We start from the raw sequence: 20,312 nt of genomic DNA, 5'->3' as shown, positions 1-20,312 counted from the left end.
ACTGTGTAAGTCACAAATAAAGGTGTTGCTAAAAGCCAAACCTCAGCAGCAATTTCCTTAAGGCATGCTCCTTTCTTCCTCCTGTACCTAACAGGATATATTGCTCACCTCAAATCTACCTCCTCCGTCCTGAAGAGACAGCTCAGTCCAGAACATCATACACTTCTCCCAATTTAACTGTTTTTATATATATATACTATAATAAAGTTATATCCCATGTATTTGCAGAATAAGGGACTTATACCCACCCCCCAACAAGTTTTAATTTACTGTTTTTACTTAAGCAATAAAATGATAGCTATACAAAACTCTAGCGAAGGGTGCCAAGAGGGAGAGAATGGCTTTCTGAAACAGCAGAGCAAAACTTAAGAAAAAAATCTTTAAATAACTACCGTATATATTTATCTTTAATATTTTAATTATAGGCAAATAATTCAACTGATTGTCTTTTTTTCTCAATACGGTTTTATAGGCTTTTTTTTTTCTTTTTAGAAAAAATGTAGGCCTTACATCAGGCTGTTGTAGAGTCCTAATTTGTGTACAGAATGATATATTATGACTTTTCCTTTCAGCTCATGCCTGAAAAGGCATAATAGGTATGACAATCTCAGAAGCACATACTGATCACATTTTAGCTCTATTAGGTTGCTGGTCTGGTTTCGACTCACAAAAAGCAATGAAATTCACAATTAATTTTTACTCCCGTCACAGTTAATACCATATGAGCCACAATGGCTCAACTGAGCACAGTAAATGACAGCAAAAAGATTAAGTTCTGAGCCTCTTCTCAAGGAGGACTAGTTTTCTAGCAACTTTGAATTGTCTCGTTTATGTAGGTTTACATCAAATCCATAACCTTTTAATATTTTGTGTGTTAAATAAGGTTTGATGGCCTGTTATAGTAGACAAGTTTGGTTATACAGAACTAGCATTTAAAATATTCTAACTGAATTACAGTAGTTAACGGTATATTTTATATCCCATAGAAAATATCATTAAATTTAAGATGTTAGTGTGAATTCTAAGTCACATCCAAATAAACCAGCTAGCCTGAATAGGAAACATCAGGCAATAAAAGAGATATTGATAGCTTTACTGCAATACTCTTCACAGCTCTAATCTGACTAAAGCATGAAAAGATTGCCTTCTGTTCTCCATATGCTATAGCATTAAAGGCATAAAGTTATATACACTAAGAAATAACCAAAGAATTCTTAGTACCTTTTTCTGCTTCTACTATTAACCTCCCATGCACCCACCCAAAGCAAAAACAGATTTACAATAATACTAGAAAGATCAGACATGGCTTTTAAAATATGGTGTGTTTCGCCATTTTTTGAGGAGTGAGGAAAAAAAAGTATGAAGAACATGACAATATCTGTAGATAAGAAATATTTATCCTATGCAATGTCTAAGTCAAAGCTAGTTCAAGACAAGTACGTGGTCATCTGCCAGCCAGGAAAAAAAAAAAGCATATTCAATTAAAATGAACAAGTCCCATTGTTGTCATGAGACACTACAAAATACTGAAGATACTGAGATTACATGAAAATATGAGGGTTGGCTGCATTCAACAGAAACTGCTTACTATTATTTTGTACTAACACATTATGAAGATATATATCCTAACAGAAATACGATAAAGCAACCATAGCATTTTGCTTCTTAAAAAATATTTTTGTACTTTAAATGCTGAAATGTCACAATCCACAAACTCTGAAGTTATCTGATGGGGGGAGGACAGGTTCCTAAGGAACTCATTACAAATGGAACTCAGCAGTCTTAACCATGTAATTTTCAGGTTCAGCTAAAATGTCTGCTGGCATATGGAAAATAAAACCATTATATTCATTTCAGTAAAAGTCCTGTTGCAGTCATTTTTACAAAAGTAACAGAGAATTTCATTATTTATTACTTACCGAGTCCTAAAAGATCAATAGTAGGTTCTGGTGTTTTTTTCGGACTTGCTTTAGGCTCTAATTGCTGATCCTCTTTCTTCTGAGGCTTTAGAAAGAAAAATATTCACACTCATGAATAAGTTTTAAGATATATGGTACAAGGCTTCTTTAATAGGAATAAGGATTTTAAGATTTCTTGAATACATCACAAATAAAATTTGTTTTCTAGACTAACCTTCCATATTGAAGTCTGATTATAGAATCTGTTTCCTAATGAGAATAAAGTACATGTGGAGGAGAGGTGGAAGGAAAAAGAAAACTGAAACATACCCTTATTCTTTCACCAGTTTTATGAAAATTCTAAAAACAATATTAACTACAGGATTATTTACTGGGTTTAGGACACGTCTAATATTTAAAAACTGCAGTGAAAAGTATAATATTAAAAAACTAACAGTTAATCATTTACTGTTAGGAATCACCGTTACTGAGTAAAAGAATGACTCACTCATTTTGCCCAAGTTATTTATAGACTAATTTTATTAGACGAAATTAATTATATAGTTTTCCCTGTGTGGAAAAAAGCGCCAGGTTTGTAAGCTTTTAAAAAGTTGAAAATAAGAAAAATTGGGGAGTGGGGGAGGTTATGAGACTTGTAAAGAAGCACATTTGACATCCTTGTTGGAAGAGATTATTATTCAAATGGCAGACTTTTCAGCTGCTAGTGAGTGCGGAGGTGGCGTTTGGGTCTGCAAAAAACCCATGTTCATAGGCAGGCTTAATTTGATAGATTTAGAAACAAAGAATCCTAGCTTCCCCCCGCCCTCACTTAAAAAATGAGACTCCGAGTCTTTTTCTTGCAGAGACCCTTGAAAATGTAAACTGATCTAAATAGAGCATGAGGTTTGACAGTCTGTCACATCCTAAAGATTACAGGTTGCTTACATTTCCTCCCCTAACAATTACTCAGGATTCACTATTGGAATGTATAAAGACCTGGACCATAAGTCCCTCAATTTCTGGAAGGATCACAAGTTAGTCTGCAGCAGCTGGATGTAGTGACACACAGGCTGTCATTAACGCCACTGCAAATTCTTCTAATACATATTTTAGGATAGTATTTTTTCCTATATTCATCCCAACAGTGTATATGCTTAAATTTTTTTCTGTTGCCCAGTCAGTGAGACCTCTGGCAAGGAGAGGCTGCTCAATAGCACAGCTGGCAGAGTGGTCTAATTGCAGACTAGGCACAGGGCTGAGAACCAGTGTATCCTGCATTTTAATCCTGGCTTTAACAAATGGCCTCTGTGGCTTTGGTCAAGTCACTGAGCCTTTCCACATGAGGGCTTTCCTAGAATTTCCTAGGAAATTTGCAGAGGTGCACATGAAATTGCAAGCCCGTTAGCAAGAATTTTTAATCAATCTGTAAACTCAGGGGTTGTACCGTATGACTGGAGAATTGCTAACATAGTTCCTATTTTTAAGAAAGGGGAAAAAAGCGATCCGGGTAACTACAGGCCTGTTAGTTTGACATCTGTAGTATGCAAGGTCTTGGAAAAATTTTTGAAGGAGAATGTTAAGGACATTGAGGTCAATGGTAATTGGGACAAAATACAACATGGTTTTACAAAAGGTAGATAGTGTCAAACCAACCTGATCTCCTTCTTTGAGAAGGTAACAGATTTTTTAGACAAAGGGAACGCAGTGGATCTAATTTACCTCGATTTCAGTAAGGCATTTGATACGGTTCCACATGGAGAATTATTAGCTAAATTGGAAAAAATGAGCGTCAATATGAAAACTGAAAGGTGGATAAGGAACTGGTTGAAGGGGAGACTACAGCGGGTCACACTGAAAGGTGAACTGTCAGACTGGAAGGAGGTTACTAGTGGAGTTACTCAGGGATCGGTTTTGGGACGAATCTTATTTAATCTTTTTATTACTGACCTTGGCACAAAAAGCGGGAATGTGCTAATAAAGTTTGTGGATGACACAAAGCTGGAAGGTATTGCCAATACAGAGAAGGACCGGGATATCATACAGGAAGATCTGGGTGACCTTGAAACTGGAGTAATAGTAATAGGATGAAATTTAATAGTGAAAAGTGCATGGTCATGCATTTAGGGATTAACAACAAGAATTTCTGTTATAAACTGGGGACGCATTACTTGGAAGTAACAGAGGAGGAGAAGGACCTTGGAGTATTGGTTGATCACAGGATGACTATGAGCCGCCAATGTGATATGGCAGTGAAAAAAGCTAATGCGGTCTTTGGAGGCATCAGGCGAGGTATTTCCAGTAGAGATAAAGAGATGCTATACAAGGCACTGGTGAGACCTCATCTGGAATACTGTGTGCACTTCTGGTCTCCCATGTTCAAGAACGATGAATTCAAACTCGAACAGGTACAGAGAAGGGATACTAGGATGGTCCGAGGAATGGAAAACCTGTCTTATGAAAGGAGACTCAATGAGCTTGGCTTGTTTAGCCTAACCAAAAGAAGGCTGAGAGGAGATATGATTGCTCTCTATAAATATATCAGAGGGATAAATACCATGGAGGGAGAGGAATTATTTAAGCTCAGTACCAATGTGGACACAAGAACAAATGGATATAAACTGGCCATCAGGAAGTTTAGACTTGAAATTAGATGAAGGTTTCTAACCATCAGAGGAGTGAAGATCTGGAACAGCCTTTCAAGGGAAGCAGTGGGGGCAAAAGACAGATCTGGCTTCAAGACAAAGCTTGATAAATTTATGGAGGAGATGATAGGATGGGATAGCCTAATTTCGGCAATTAATTGATCTTCAATTATTAGCGGTAGATATGTCCAATGGCCTGTGATGGGATGTTAGATGGGGTGGGATCTGAGTTATTACAGAGAATTCTTTCCTGGGTGTCTGGCTGGTGAGTCTTTCCCACATGCTCAGGGTTTAGCTGATCGCCATATTTGGGGTCGGGAAGGAATTTTCCCCCAGAGCAGACTGGCAGAGGCCATGGGGGTTTTTCGCCTTCCTCTGCAGCATGGGGCACAGGTCACTTGCTGGATGATTCTCTGCACCTTGAAGTCTTTAAACCACGATTTGAGGACTTCAATAGCTCAGACATAAGTTAGGGGTTTGTTACAGGAGTGGTTGGGTGAGATTCCATGTCCTGCGTTGTGCAGGAGGTCAGACTAGACGATCATGATGGTCCCTTCTGACCTTAAAGTCTATGATTCTATGTACTCAATCTAGACAATCCTTTATGTTCCCTATGTACAAAAAGGAGATGAACAGGAAGAGGGCTGCAACAAAGTTAACGTTTGTGAAGTAAGTTAGTTTGGATAAAATTCACCATTGTATTCTAACAACCCTCCAGTGGCTGGGGGTCCTGCAGACTACAAATTCCCAGTTTATTTAGACAAGTATCCCTTGAAAAAGTATGTATAGAAATGCTTACATTGAGTATAGACCCCAGACTAACAGGTGGGCTGTAGTTAGAGGAGACGTAAAGATCTCCACCCCACTAAAGAGTAGCGTTCATATCAGACCAACATTTTTTAAAAATATGTCAAACTTACATATAAACCTATTTATAAAAATCTAGTTAGTATTGAATTTAAAAAAAATCATAACCTAATTAATATTGAAAAGTAAAATTATGAACAGCAAGGATTCAAAGAAAAATCTAATGACAGAAGAAAAAGGGCTCCCACAACTGAGTATATTTTCATTCAATGAAATTTAAATTAGAGCTAGAAATATTCATCACAATTAACCATAAATGTTTCAGGAAAGGTGCATAAATTATTAATTACAAAAAATTATAAACACCTGGATTTTTTTCACCTGCTTTAAGGAACACTATGGTCTGTCCTGGGTCACTGCAGCTGACAGAAGAAATGCAGTTGACATGTTGCTTGTGTTATAACCTTAATATTTTTAAAAAAGCATTGACTGCTTTTCTCAATATATACCAACTGTTTTGAAAATAAAGCTAGGTTAAAATTGCACTAAATGTGCAAAATTTTCATTGCCTCAAATTAGGCTGATTATCAGGAATCTGAAAACAGCATTTTGAAACGCATTAATGCATAACAGGGTTAGTCTCAAATGCAACCCTACCATGTGTTCATAAAAAGCAAAGCACTGACTTGCATTCATTAGTAAGCACTAGACAGATGGAATTTAAATAATATTCCCCTTTGCTTAAAAACATTGATTATTACAGGAAATTAATCTCATTACTTTAAAAATACAGTAAGAATATTTTATTGAGTCAATTTTTTTTTTGGTCAAATAATGTTTTAATTATATGACTCTGTTTGCTTCATAAGATCTTTTATTACACATATAAATAGGCCAGATCAGGAACTGGTAGTAAAAAGAGTTTACAAGAAAAACTAACACAAATGATAAACCCCAAATCAGGAATTGATGTGTTTTCAATTTCTCTTGGGAATACTGTACAACATGATCAAACTTTCCCACTGACTATAACAAAAAAAAAAATCAGTGGCATTTTACCGTGGAACAATATGTACTGTACAGAATTTATATGTATATGTACTGTTGTGAACTTATGCTTTTTTGTTTTGTTTTGCAAGTTGTGATATTTGGTGTTTTACTTAAATCCCCAATTCCAGGAGACATTTGATTATGTGACAATCTTAGCTTTCAATTAATTTCTAGTTCTCATGGTTGTAGAGAAAAGCTCAAAAATGTAACCCAAAGACACTTTAAAGACTCAAATCAGAAGGCAAATAACCCCCTCCCCCGAAATTTATTATTTTTAAATCTCATGATTTTTTTAATGTTTCTGGTTGGCCATATTGTGTGTGCTTTTTCTCACATTCTATTACAAGCAATAAATCCTTGCTCTTCATGCACTGCATTAAATCTCTTAAAAGTTGTTTCAAACGAATTTTGGCAGTGCTCTTTTCCTTAAGTAACATTTTTCCACTAAATGAACAAAATTTTGATTGATAATTTAGTGAAAAAATATTTACAAGATTGTGGGAAAAGCTGACAAAGAACCTTAAACATTAAATGTAAAGAAGTATTTGCAGAAAACATTGAACAGTTAATGCTGAAATGTCCTGCAGCTTTTAAAGGATTTATTCATTTTTCAAAACAAAGAAGGATAAACCCTTTTAAATATCAAACAATATAAAGGAAAATAATTTGATGAAAATGAGATTTTATAGGAACAGAGGAAAGCACATCCATTAGGTCTTTTCTACTTCAAATAAATCTGTTGTTTTACAAGCATTCTAAGGGATTAGAACATTTTTTTGAACACTTCACATCCAGAAGCAAGAAGGATGCAACTGGTTTACGCACATTCAATTTGGAGTAGATTATATTTAGCTCTACCAATAAATTTGGTCTAAGCCAGTGTTTCCCAAACTTGGGACGCCGCTTGTTCAGGGAAAGCCCCTGGCGGGCTGGGTCGGTTTGTTTACCTGCCACGTCCACAGGTTCACCACCGCAGGCCAATGGGGGCTGCGGGAAGTGGTGGCTGGTACATCCCAAGTTTGGGAAACACTGGCCTAAGCAATTTCAGCCTGTACCAGTTTAGTGTCACAGCATGGATGCAAACCAGCTGAAACAATTAAATTTATCTTTCCACTTCCGTCCACAGTGAACTAGTGGCCTACCAAAAGCTCTCAGAATCCACTATTTCTAGGCATTGTGCCAGGCACCGTGGTTTTATAGATTTTTTTCTTCTTAAAATAGGTTTTGTGAAAGATTTTTCCGTAGAAAAGATTTGGAAGATGCAACCAATGAATGTTAGACAAATTGATTTCAGTGGATCTGTACCAATTTACACCACCTGAGAAGGGCCACAGAAATTTCTCACATTTAAATGTGGGGTTGTTTTTGTTTGTTTGTATAAATCAGGCAAAATGCCTAAACTTCAGTTAGTTGTATCTTTCAAGCATGAAAGCAGAAGTTATCTTACTGAAATTATATATTTTGCAGTAATTCCACAACAAGGTGCAATCAGGAAATCCTTTGGTACAGAGTTCACTCTGTTCCTGCTGCCTAAGGGACACCACATCCAACTTTTCCCAGGACTACCAGGAAACTATTGGGATTGGAGTTAAGGAATGGAAGTAAAGTCTGGCTCCCAAGTGAGGTTAGATAAGAATTCATAATTCAGGCTGGCCCTTCTATTACCTTTACTGACATTTTCTGAAGAACTGGGAAGGAGAATACAGGAACTGGGGACAATTTCAAAGAATAGAGAAGACATACTTTCCCAGTGCTCACCTGCATGGGAAATTTGTGAAGACTTTTGATTCTGTGGCTGTGTGGACCGGCAAAAAGATATAGATCTGGAGTTCCCAACAGCTGATACAGTTTGAGCTATTTCTTTCCAAGCATGCAGACTTTTGAGCTATATCTTTTGTTCCCCAGTCCTTTTACTCTGTACAGTGCAACAGCTACTATCAAAATATTCCTATTCAAATCAATCTAAATACATTTTGCAAGTAATATTTCATGAGGCACTATCAAATGCTTTACGAAAACCCAAATGTATTAGATTTACTGCATACTTCTCATGTACTAATTCTGAATTTCTACTAACAGACAGTTGGCAGCCTGATAAGATTTATTCTGTGAAAACCCATGCTGCTCACTGTTTCATTATCCTCCAAATGTGAGAGTGGATCACGTTACTTCTGAATATCAGTACTACATTTGCTTTCCTACAGTTTTTTTGTTACTTTCCCACTTTACCAAGTGGTTGGAGAAATCCAGTACATTCTATTTATACAAATATACACTAGTTGCACAGTTAGTATATTAATCAAATCACTTAATACTCTATCTTGAAATTTGTTTTGAAAAATTCCAGTATGTTTTCTTTCATTTAAGGAAAATCTAGTCACATTCAAAATGAAATGCCTTAACACTGGAGTGGGTTTATTTAAGTAACATGAAAACCACTCAGTAAGCTTCCATAGTAAGATCATATACAAACTTACCAGTTTACAGAAAGTGGGTTACCCAGATATGCTTGGCAACAATTATTTTTGTTCATGATACTTTAAGCTGACTGTTACATGTATATAAGTCTTTGGAAAATATACTTCAGACCTAATGAATCCATTCTGTATATATGCTAATCAGTTTATGGACAGATTTTTTCCCAGCTTGCCAAAAAAAAGTATTGTGAAGTGTTATATTACTGTTGTTAATTCATTCTGATACAGGTTACTTTCTATTCATTTAAAGCACCACTCAGTCCCCTCTTCACAGCTGTGATATGCAACTGTTCTTCACCAAAGTGTACTAACATCTTCTCTTCAGTGTAATCTTTATGACAAATAATTTTCTAACCACAGTTTACCACTATTTCATCTAAACAATGCTGTTTGTAATTGACAATATTCACTACATGACTGGAATTAAAATTTTCCACTCAAGATCCTCTTTATCCTTCAGTTTACATAAGGCACTATGTTTATCACTTATTTCCATTTTCTGGCCATTCTACTTCCTAAGCAGCAAGTTAAATAAGTGGAAAAATAGTTATTAGGCCAAGATTTTTAAAGATATTTTGGCATTTTTCCATTTAGTGTTGCAACACCCAAGTGACTTAAGACCCCAAGTGTAATTTGCAAAAGTGACTTAGGCACTTATGAGTGACCCTAAATCTGGGATGGGTTTTTAAGTCACTTTTGATAATGAGACTTGGGCTCCTAAGTCAGTTAGGTATTGGAACACTGAACGGGAACAATTACTGAATACCTCAAAATCTGGGTGTTAGCCTTTTGTCTTCAGTGCAGCTATCACAGAATCACAGAAATGGACTGGAAGGGACCTCGAGAGGGGGAAGCCATTTATGTCAATTTTACACCAAAACCATAAAGAGACCTGATTAGTACAGAAGTTCCATCCTTGAATAGTCTTGGTTATGTGGGTCTCACACTTGATTTCGCTTTATGAACAGATCTGTCTTGAGAAATGCTAAACACAAATACTCTATGTATGGTATGCACAGAAAGGTATGATAAGAAGAGAAAGCCACAGTGTTATAGGATACATAAGTATTTCATGAATAATGAAGATGCTATATTTAGTTTATAGGTACAGCATGACAATAAGCCCCCATGTTTTGTAGCAGACTAATACAGCTTGACAAGCTGACTTGTGAATCCTGCTGCACTAAAATGCTTTTTGATTTCTAACATTATTAGTCTGGTTAATAACCATTGTGGCAAATATTAGGGATTTTCTAGGTCTTGACTGGTGCTAGATTGTGAAGATATTCTGTGAGAGTTCCTCAAGGTAACACACAGAGCTGGAAGAGAATTTGTGCAGTCTGGCACTATGCTACCACTGATGAAAGACTGCATTAGTAAAAGTTTGCTACAATGAACTGTGTACTCATTACTAGGGTTTCGTGTCTGTCACGGAGGTCATAGAAGTCACGGATTCAATTCTGTCAGACTGAAACGTTTCAAACAAAAATGAAACAACAACAACAAAACCCCCAACAGAATTTTCACAAAACAGAACTTCTGTATTCCATACATCTCTGTAGTCATTACAGCTTTTATGCATACTGCTTAATGGGCTATTTTGTGGTTGTCACAAACTTTAGCAGTAGTCTTTATTGAGGTAGTAAAATGAGCCTAATGTAGTCTCCTCCTTCCTGGATATAAGTTTGAAATACAATATTTTCAGATCAAGTATGTTTATCTGGAAGAAGTTTTAGTAGTTATCACAACTGAAAGGCTTGCTTGCATTTGGGCTCAATCAGCCTTTCAGAAAAGGGATACAGGGCTATTTTGGTGGGCAGGATGCAGCTACATTACATTATTCCTTTGTAAACTATCTGAATTCTGCTTTTGGATATAAAATACCAAGCAGAGTAATTGCCAGCATTATGAATAATAATTGTAATATCTTTCAGGTTTTTTAGTACTATATTGGCTGCAGTATTTTGTATATTTGTCAAATGCATACTGTTAATAATGGTAGTTGTGGTCTATGTTCAAAAGGAAACAGAGAAATCTTTCTCTCTATGCAAACCCACATCTGCAACTGGCATCTCGTGTCTTGTCAACTTGAAGTGACAATATTTGGAAACAAATCCATCTTCCCCCAAATTCTGTCCTCAATTTCTTGCTTTAATCTGTGTCAACAACTTCATCGTCCATCCTCTCTCCTATTTTTCCCCCCTAATTCCAGTCATCTCTAAATCCTGCCAGTTCTTCTCTCTGAAATCCTGAAATCTCTAGCTGTCCTGCTCTCATCATCACTTGTTAATTTAACCTGTGCACTGCTTAGACACCAGTGGTGCAATAAAAACAACATAATAAAGTCTCATGTGGTGACATAGCACAGGTGCACTTCAATACACAAAGTTGTGCCTACAGCACCAAAAGCAGTAAATATTCCCTCTTTGAAGTACTTAATACATAAAACCACATTTACATTTCTTATCTGGATCCATTTGTAAATTTTATAAAATACTTTTTAGTACAAATCAAGTTCTCACTTTTGAGTATTTATCATTAAAATTTATGTGAAATCCTTTATCAAAATGAAAAGATAATAGATTATATAATCTATTCATAATCTGATCTCTCTTTAGCTACTATATTAACTGAAAAATAGTAATGATAAAATGGATTCCACCTACGCTAAATTTTCACTTGACAACAGTATAATTGGTTGGCTTGGATTTACCAAATGCACACTCATGTTCCTGCATATTCGGCAGCAAGTACAATGCTATAAACCTTTATGCAGCCAGTCATTCAGCTTTAAGGTTTTGTCCTAATAAACCAGAAGACATAAAATTCATGTCCTAACAAATGTAGAAAGCAGTCAGCTGTGAGTGGATAAAAATTAGACTATTTAATTTTTTTTTAATAAACAAGAATATAGACCTGCTTAGATAAAATAATTTCATAAAACGTAATTCATGCTGAGCAGATGTCTTGTTCAAATTATTAAAGTCTTCATTAGTGGCAGCTTCACCAGCCAATCTGCTTGTAATTCATAAGACTACTCTCAATATAATTTAATCAAAAATCATTTACTTTCTAACTCCTGCATTTTTGTTCCATTTCCCTGCCATTTTAAATATATGATAGCATAGCTGAAAGCCTAACACTTTTCAGTCTATCCATTTTGGTAAGGAAATTAAATAACCACGTTCAGTGTGCTGTTCAAAACACAGTTCCACATAATAACTAAACTAGGCAAATAATCCAGTTCTACATGAATAAGACTCATCATGCGAATACCATTCTAAAACATTTAAGCACAAATTCATGAGGAATGGATGGAAAATTTTCCATTATCTTAAGTATAAAAACAAAACAATCTGTACATATTTAGTTGCAACACTAATTCAACTGAGTAAAGTTTTACAATTTAACTTGCTATGCCTGTGTTGCTTTTGTGGGTCTATCTTCTCTAACTCTTATCTTCCTTTTGTGCAGACAGGTGGTTCTTGGGAATCCAACAGCTACCAAAACCGTAGCATTTAAAGCTCCTGCAAAACTTGCCTATAGATAGTTGGTACACGTCACAATACCCAGTATCAAAAATACAGCACTCAGTGAGATCCCACAGAGTGGGGACTTAAGTACATACAGTAATAGGACTTGAAAACATAATTTGCAGAAATGAGCTATCTTACATCATTCAGAATTGGAGCTGAATACGCAGTTTATCTTACTTAGAACCGTGTTTTTCAATCTGTGGTATGCAGACTATGTTTAAGATTTCCAAAGGGGTCCACACGTGTACTAGAAATTGTTTAGTGGTCCGCAAGTGAAAAAAGGTTGAAAACCACTGGCTTGCAGAACAAAAATCTAAAATAACTTACGCTATATTTTGTTCACTCTAGCTCAATAAGAACACAGAAGATTTTGTACAAACTGATGTTACATTTTATTATGTCAAGAATCATGTTTATAAAACACATCTTAACAGCTTGTACTATTAAGACAATACTATATTGGCTCAATCCAATTTAAATGAAAATAATATCTCGCATTAGTTGAACCTAGATAAATCAGTAAGTAACTTACTGTGAATTACCCTATTCACTTCTCAAAATCTAGAATTGATTCTACAGGGACTTGTTGGTCCCTTCCATTTGAAAGTGGACTGAGAATTGCTCCTCTGTAGAACTGAATCATTATATTTTCTAATTAAGGAAATTTCTCTGACAAAGACAAGACAATCAAACTCTACTTTACATTGCATATTTGATGGAGTAATTACCAAAAGCAGTATGACATAAGCCGCATAAAAATCAAAATCGTACATGTCTGAATTTAACTAAGAACAAATCAGTGATGGGTTGCCTGCTGGAACTAACACTCCTCTGATGAACTTAACTATTGTTAAGCACCATCTGTGCTGTTTGAGACCAATATATTCAAGACATCCACAACACCCCAATGAGGCGAGGGAAATACTTGATAGTGTGTACCGTACGAATTGCAGTTATCTCATATCAATGGCCTAGTTATGCTCTGTATATTTGCTGTTCTCATTTTGCAGAAAATACTAAAGACAGAGATGCCCCCATATATTTATACACCACATGGTGATAGCCATGCAATAAACCGCAAAGTCATGGGTTAAATACTACTAATTGAGTACTTTACCAGCATACTGTCCACTCATGCATCAGCTCAATGACTATGTCCAGCATTCTAACCCTTGGATCAGCTTTTAGACAGACAGTTTAAAGAAAGAAACCACCCCCAGAAAAATGCCAGACTTCCTCCCACCAAACAACAGTGGTCTGAGACAGTGGTTCTCAACCAAGTGTACATGTACCTCTGGGGGTATGCAGGAACCTTCCAGAGTGTACATCAACTCAGCTAGATATTTGCCTAGTTTTACAACAGGCTACTGTAGGGAAGCAGAGGATCCTCCTTCTGAGCCAGAGGGGAAGGGACTACTCTCTGCACCTGAGTGGGTGTAGCCGGGCCGGACCGGGAGCCCTCATGCTAGAAGTGAGAGGCAGGAGAGGAAGAGTAAGAGGCAGGGCGTCCAGTTGAAGAGAATCCAAGGAAGAAGACAGAGGCCTCTTGCCCGCTGCCTATGACCAAACCGAGTAGCCCCCTGTCCCCAGAGGAGACCAAATCCGGAGAGGAGCCTCTGAGTATGCCAGCAGCTGAATATCCCAAGGAGACAACCATCAGCTGTTGTGACCTGCACAGAATGTGCCATGTTTGTCTTTCTTCCACAGGACAGAAGCGACTTTGTCTGTACAAACTGCAAGTTGGTCTCCATATTGGAAGAGAAGGTTCAAGGTCTGGAGAAACAAGTATCAACCCTGCGCTGCATAAGAGAAAATGAATATTTCCCGGACAGACGTCAGGATATGCTTCTATAGGGACAACATTCTGAAGAATCAGAGTAGGATGCACAGCGGGGACAGAGGGACGGTGAAGAAATTTGGCAGGATGTGACCTCCAGAAGAAGAAATAGGAGCGTCCATGTACCAGCAATGCAGAAACAGGTGAGCAACCATTTTCATGTTCTCTCCACAGGTACTAATGTAGAGAGTGGACTAGATGATAGATGTGAGGGAAGGAAGCAGAAGGAGACTCCACTGATTGGAAGGCATGAGATGTACTGTCCTAGGGATGGGGGATCCACAACCACCTCTCCCAAGAGAAGGAGGCGGGTGGTGGTGGGGGTGGTCGGGGACTCCCTCCTCAGAGGGACTGAGTCATCTATCTGCCATCCCGACCGGGAAAACCGAGAAGCTTGCTGCTTGCCAGGAGCTAGGATTCACGCTGTGACAGAGAGGATTACAGAGACTCATCAAGCCCTCGGATCGCTACCCCTTCCTGCTTCTCCACGTGGGCACCAATGATACTGCCAAGAACGACCTTGAGCAGATAACTGCAGACTACGTGGCTCTGGGAAAAGGATAAAGGACTTTGAGGCACAAGTGGTCTTCTCGTCCATTCTCTCTGTGGAAGGAAAAGGCCAGGGTAGAGACTGTCGAATCGTGGAAGTCAACGAATGGCTATGCAGGTGGTGTCCAAGAGAAGGCTTTGGATTCTTTGACTATGGGATGGTGTTCCAAGGAGTGCTAGGCAGAGATGGGCTCCACCTAACAAAGAGAGGGAAGAGCATCTTAGCAAGCAGGCTGGCTAACCTAGTGAGGAGGGCTTTAAACTAGGTTCACTGGGGGAAGGAGACCAAAACCCTCAGGTAAGTGGGATACTGGGAGGAAGCACGAGCAGGAGAGCACAAGAGGGGAAGACTCCTGCCTCATACTGAGAAAGCAGGACGATCAGCAAGTTATCTTAAGTGCCTATACACAAATGCAAGAAGCCTGGGAAACAAGCAGGGAGAACTGGAAGTCCTGGCACAGTCAAGGAATTATGATGTGATTGGAATAACAGAGACTTGGTGGGATAACTCACATGACTGGAGTAATGTCATGGATGGATATAAACTGTTAAGGAAGGACAGGCAGGGCAGAAAAGTTGGGGGAGTTGCATTGTATGTGAGAGAGCAGTATGACTGTTCAGAGCTCCAGTATGAAAGTGCAGAAAAACCTGAGAGCCTCTGGATTAAGTTTAGAATTGTGAGCAACAAGGCTGATGTCGTGGTGGGAGTCTCTATAGACCACCAGACCAGGGGGATGAGGTAGACGAGGCTTTCTTCTGGCAACTAACAGAAGTTACTAGATCGCAGGCCCTGGTTTTCATGGGAGACTTCAATCACCCTGATATCTGCTGGGAGAGCAATACAGCGGTGCACAGACAATCCAGGAAGTTTTTGGAAAGTGTAGGGGACAATTTTCTGGTGCAAATGCTGGAGGAACCAACTAGGGGCAGAGCTCTTCTTGACCTGCTGCTAACCAACAGGGAAGAATTAGCAGGGGAAGCAAAAGCAGATGAGAACCTGGGAGCAGTGACCATGATGGTCGAGTTCAGGATCCTGACACAAGGAAGAAAGAGCAGCAGAATACGGACCCAGAAAAGCAGACTGATTCCCTCAGGGAACTGATGAGCAGGATCCCCTGGGAGAATAACATGAGGGGGAAAGGAGTCCAGGAGAGCTCGCTGTATTTTAAAGAATCCTTATTGAGGTTGCAGTAACAAACCCATCCCGATGTGTAGAAAGAATAGTAAATATGGCAGGTGACCAGCTTGGCTTAACAGTGAAATCCTTGCTGATCTTAAACACAAAAAAGAGGCTTACAAGAAGTGGAAGCTTGGCAAATTACCAGGGAAGAGTATAAAAATATTGCTCAGGCATGCAGGAGTGAAATCAGGTAGGCCAAATCACACTTGGAGTTGCAGCTAGCAAGAGATGTTAAGAGTAACAAGAAGGGTTTCTTCAGATATGTTAGCAACAAGAAGAAAGTCAAGGAAAGTGTGGGCCCCTTCCTGAATGAGGGAGGCAATCTAGTGATACAGGATGTGGAAAAAGCTAATGTACTCTATGCTTTTTTTGCCTCTGTCTTCACGAACAAAGTCAGCTCCCAGACTACTGCACTGGGCAGCACAGCATGGGGAGGAGGTGACCAGGCCTCTGTGGAGAAAGAAGTGGATCAGGACTATTTATAAAAGCTGGACGAGCACAAGTCCATGGGGCCGGAAGCGCTGCATCCGAGGGTGCTAAAGGAGTTGGCGGATGTGATTGCAGAGCCATTGGCCATTATCTTTGAAAACTCATGGCGATCCGGGGAAGTCCCGGACGACTGGAAAAAGGCTAATGTAATGCCCATCTTTAAAAAAGGGAAGAAGGAAGATCCGGGGAACTACAGGCCAGTTAGCCTCACCTCAGTCCCTGGAAAAATCATGGAGCAGGTTCTCAAGGAATCCATTCTGAAGCACTTAGAGGAGAGGAAAGTGATCAGGAACAGTCAGCATGGATTCACCAAGGGCAAGTCATGCCTGACTAATCTAATTGCCTTCTATGACAAGATAACTGGCTCTGTGGATGAGGGGAAAGCAGTGGACATGTCATTCCTTGACTTTAGCAAAGCTTTTGACACGGTCTCCCACAATATTCTTGCCAGCATATTAAAGTATGGGCTGGATGAATGGACTATAAAGTGGATAGAAAACTAGCTAGATCGTTGGGCTCAACGGGTAGTGATCAATGGCTCCATGTCTAGTTGGCAGCCGGTATCAAGTGGAGTGCACCAAGGGTTGGTCCTGGGGCTGGTTTTGTTCAATATCTTCATTAATGATCTGGAGGATGGGGTGGATTGTACCCTTGGCAAGTCTGCAGATGACACTAAACTGGGAGGCGTGGTAGATACGCTGGAGAGTAGAGATAGGATAAAGAAGGACCTAAACAAATTAGAGGATTGGGCCAAAAGAAATCTGATGAGGTTCAAAAAGGACAAGTGCATAGTCCTGCACTTAGGACGGAAGAATCCCATGCACTGCTATAGACTAGGGACCAAGTGGCTAGGCAGCAGTTCTGCAGAAAAGGACCGAGGGGTTACAGTGGACGAAAAGCTGGATATGAGTCAACAGGGTGCCCTTGTTGCCAAGAAGGCCAATGGTATTTTGGGATGTATAAGTAGGGGCATTCCCAGCAGATCGAGGGACATGATCGTTCCCCTCTATTCGACACTGGTGAGGCCTCATCTGGAGTACTGTGTCCAGTTTTGGGCCCCACACTACAAGAAGGATGTGAAAAAATTGGAGAACGTCCAGCGGAGGCAACAAAAATGATTAAGGGGCTGAAGCACATGACTTATGAGGAGAGGCTGAGGGAACTGGGATTGTTTAGTCTGTGGAAGAGAAGAATGAGGGGGGATTTGATAGCTGCTTTCAACTACCTGAAGGGGGGTTCCAAAGAGGATGGATCTACACTGTTCTCAATGATACCAGATGACAGAACAAGGAGTAATGGTCTCAAGTTGCAGTGGTGGAAGTTTAGATCGGATGTTAGGAAAAACTATTTCACTAGGAGCGTGGTGAAGCACTGGAATGGGTTACCTAGGGAGGTGGTGGAAACTCCTTCCTTAGAGGTTTTCAAGGTCAGGCTTGACAAAGCCCTGGCTGGGATGATTTAGTTGAGGATTGGCCCTACTTTGAGCAGAGGGTTGGATTAGATGACCTCCTGAGGTCCCTTCCAACCCTGATATTCTATGATTCTATGACCCCTGGGCCCCGGAACACCTCACCGAATTGTGACAGGAAGTAGCCCAGGGAAATCAGACTTTGGTCCGGTTTTGCAGTTGGTGCTCAGGTTGGTGTGTTTCGGTGGGATCCCTGCTGACCCAGTGGCAAAGCTCTCCACCACCCCCAGGGCCCTGTGCTGGGACCTGGTGGAGTAGGGTGGGCTTGGGTCTCCCTATCCGTTGCGGCCGCCCCATCTCTGGGGTGGCCACCTACTCACCTTAGACCAAGAAGCCTGCATTTGTCTGACATCTGCCTGAGTCAGGACGTTAGGTGAAAAACTGCTTCTTGCTCTGCCCTGCTCAGAAGGCCAGAGCCCTACAGACTGCCTATTGTTCGGCCCTTCCTGAGCCCAAGCTCCCTAGACTGTTTATCGCCCTGTCCTGTGACTGGGCTGACCCCACAGTGACCCAGTGAGGTGGAATGGCCTCCCTCTGAGCCCGAGTGGGAGGGACAAGCGCCAACCCATTACAACTACACAAAAAGCACTTGCAAAGTCAGTAGAAACTAACATTTCATATAGATAATTACTCATTTATACTGCTCTATACACTGAAAGGTAAGTACAATATTTATATTCCAACTGATTTATTTTATAATTATATGGTAAAAATGAGAAAGTAAGCAATTTTTCAGTAATAGTGTGCTGTGACACTTTTGTATTTTTATGTCTGATTTTGTAAGCAAATAGTTTAAGTGAGGTGAAACTTGGGGTATGGAAGACAAATCAGGCTCCTGAAAGGGATACAGTAGTCTGGAAAGGTTGAGCGCCACTGGTCCAAGGTGCCAAGAGGCAATTCAGTCCTGCTAATATCCCCAGATATATCTAGAAAGAGGGACTTGATATCATTGGAAAGCTATGCACATGACCCTCTCTCCTGTTTCTAGACATAATATATTGTGAAATGTATGACAATTACAATATTATGTATGGAAAGTCTACTTCAAATTGTCTTCTAATATTTATTTCTAATCATTTCGCCCTCTGTACAACTGGACTCAGGAACCTAGCTATTTGGATTGAGTGGTACAAAAATAGTACCAATAAAACTTAAAACTTCCCTAAAATGTTTTTAAAAGTTTTTACAAAACAACTAAGTAACCTATACAGAATACATGAAGGTATGATGTACTAAAGGTTTAAATAATACATGTTTGGGATGATTTGCATAAGACCATAGGAGCTGACATATTGGATCAGACCATGCTCCATCTTGCCCAGTATCCTGTCTTCGACAGTGGCCCATACCAGAGCTTCAGGAGTAGTGTACAGAACAGGGCAACTATGGAATGATCCACCCATCTTCCATTCTTGGCTTCTGATAGTCAGTTTAGGGTCACCTAGGCATGGGATTGCATCCCTGACCATGTTGGCCAACAGCCACTAATGGACCTCAGCTCCGTGAACTTATCTAATTCTTTTGGAACCCAGTTATATTTTTGGCCTTCACCACATCCCCTGACAAAGAGTTCCACATGTTGACTGTGCATTGTGTGAAGAAATACCTCCTTATGTTTGTTTTAAACCTGCTGCCTATTAATTTCATTAGATGATGCCTGGTTCATGTGTTATGTAAAGGGGTAAACAACACTTCCCTATTCACTTTCTCCATACCATTCATCATTTTACAGACCTCTGTCATTTCCCCCTTAGTTGTCTCTTTCCTAAGCTGAACAACCTTAATTTTTTTTTAGTCTTTCCTCATATGGAAGCTGTTCCATATCCTTCATTATCTTTGTTGTCATTCTCTTAACCTTTTCCAATTCTGCTGTATCTCTTTTAGATGAGGTGACCAGAACTAGACACAGTATTGAAGGTGTGGGTGAATCACGGATTTATATAGTGGCATTATATTTACTATCTTATTATCTATCCCTAACTTTGTTAGCCTTTTTGACCGCTTCTGCATATTGAGCTGAAGTTTTCAGAGAACTATCCATGGTGACTCCAAGATAGTTTTCTTGGGTGGTAACAGCCAGTGTAGAACATATCATTGTATATGTATAGTTGAGATTATTTTTTCCAATATGCATTACTTCATACTTATCAACATTAAATTTCATCTGCCATTTTGTTGCCCAGTCATCCAGTTTTGTGAGATCCCTCTGCAACTTCTTGCATTCTGCTTTGGACTTAACTCACTTATAACTCTACAACTCAAGTAATGGAGCCATCCCAAATTCATTCCAATAAAACTTTTGAGGCACACCATACAGATTAAATGTATGCATAGAAATATAATCTGTGTAGTGTGCCATAAAAGCTTTAATACACATGC

The 20,312-nt window shown here is 39.3% G+C and overlaps 1 protein-coding gene across 2 annotated transcripts in view; it reads right to left on the bottom strand.

Annotated features, from left to right (window-relative positions):
* Positions 1-20,312, bottom strand: part of SMAP1 (small ArfGAP 1) — a 240,703-nt gene that overhangs the window by 52,541 nt on the left and 167,850 nt on the right. For both annotated transcript variants that reach the window (XM_007070547.4, XM_037894289.2), the window contains one exon: positions 1,920-2,004. In XM_007070547.4, coding sequence (XP_007070609.3) covers positions 1,920-2,004 — 85 coding nt within the window. The remainder of the gene's footprint in view (positions 1-1,919; positions 2,005-20,312) is intronic.

The sequence above is a fragment of the Chelonia mydas genome, chromosome 3, assembly GCF_015237465.2.
Source record: "Chelonia mydas isolate rCheMyd1 chromosome 3, rCheMyd1.pri.v2, whole genome shotgun sequence".
Classification (NCBI taxonomy): domain Eukaryota; kingdom Metazoa; phylum Chordata; order Testudines; family Cheloniidae; genus Chelonia; species Chelonia mydas.
This window is presented reverse-complemented; position numbering and strand designations above follow the sequence as displayed.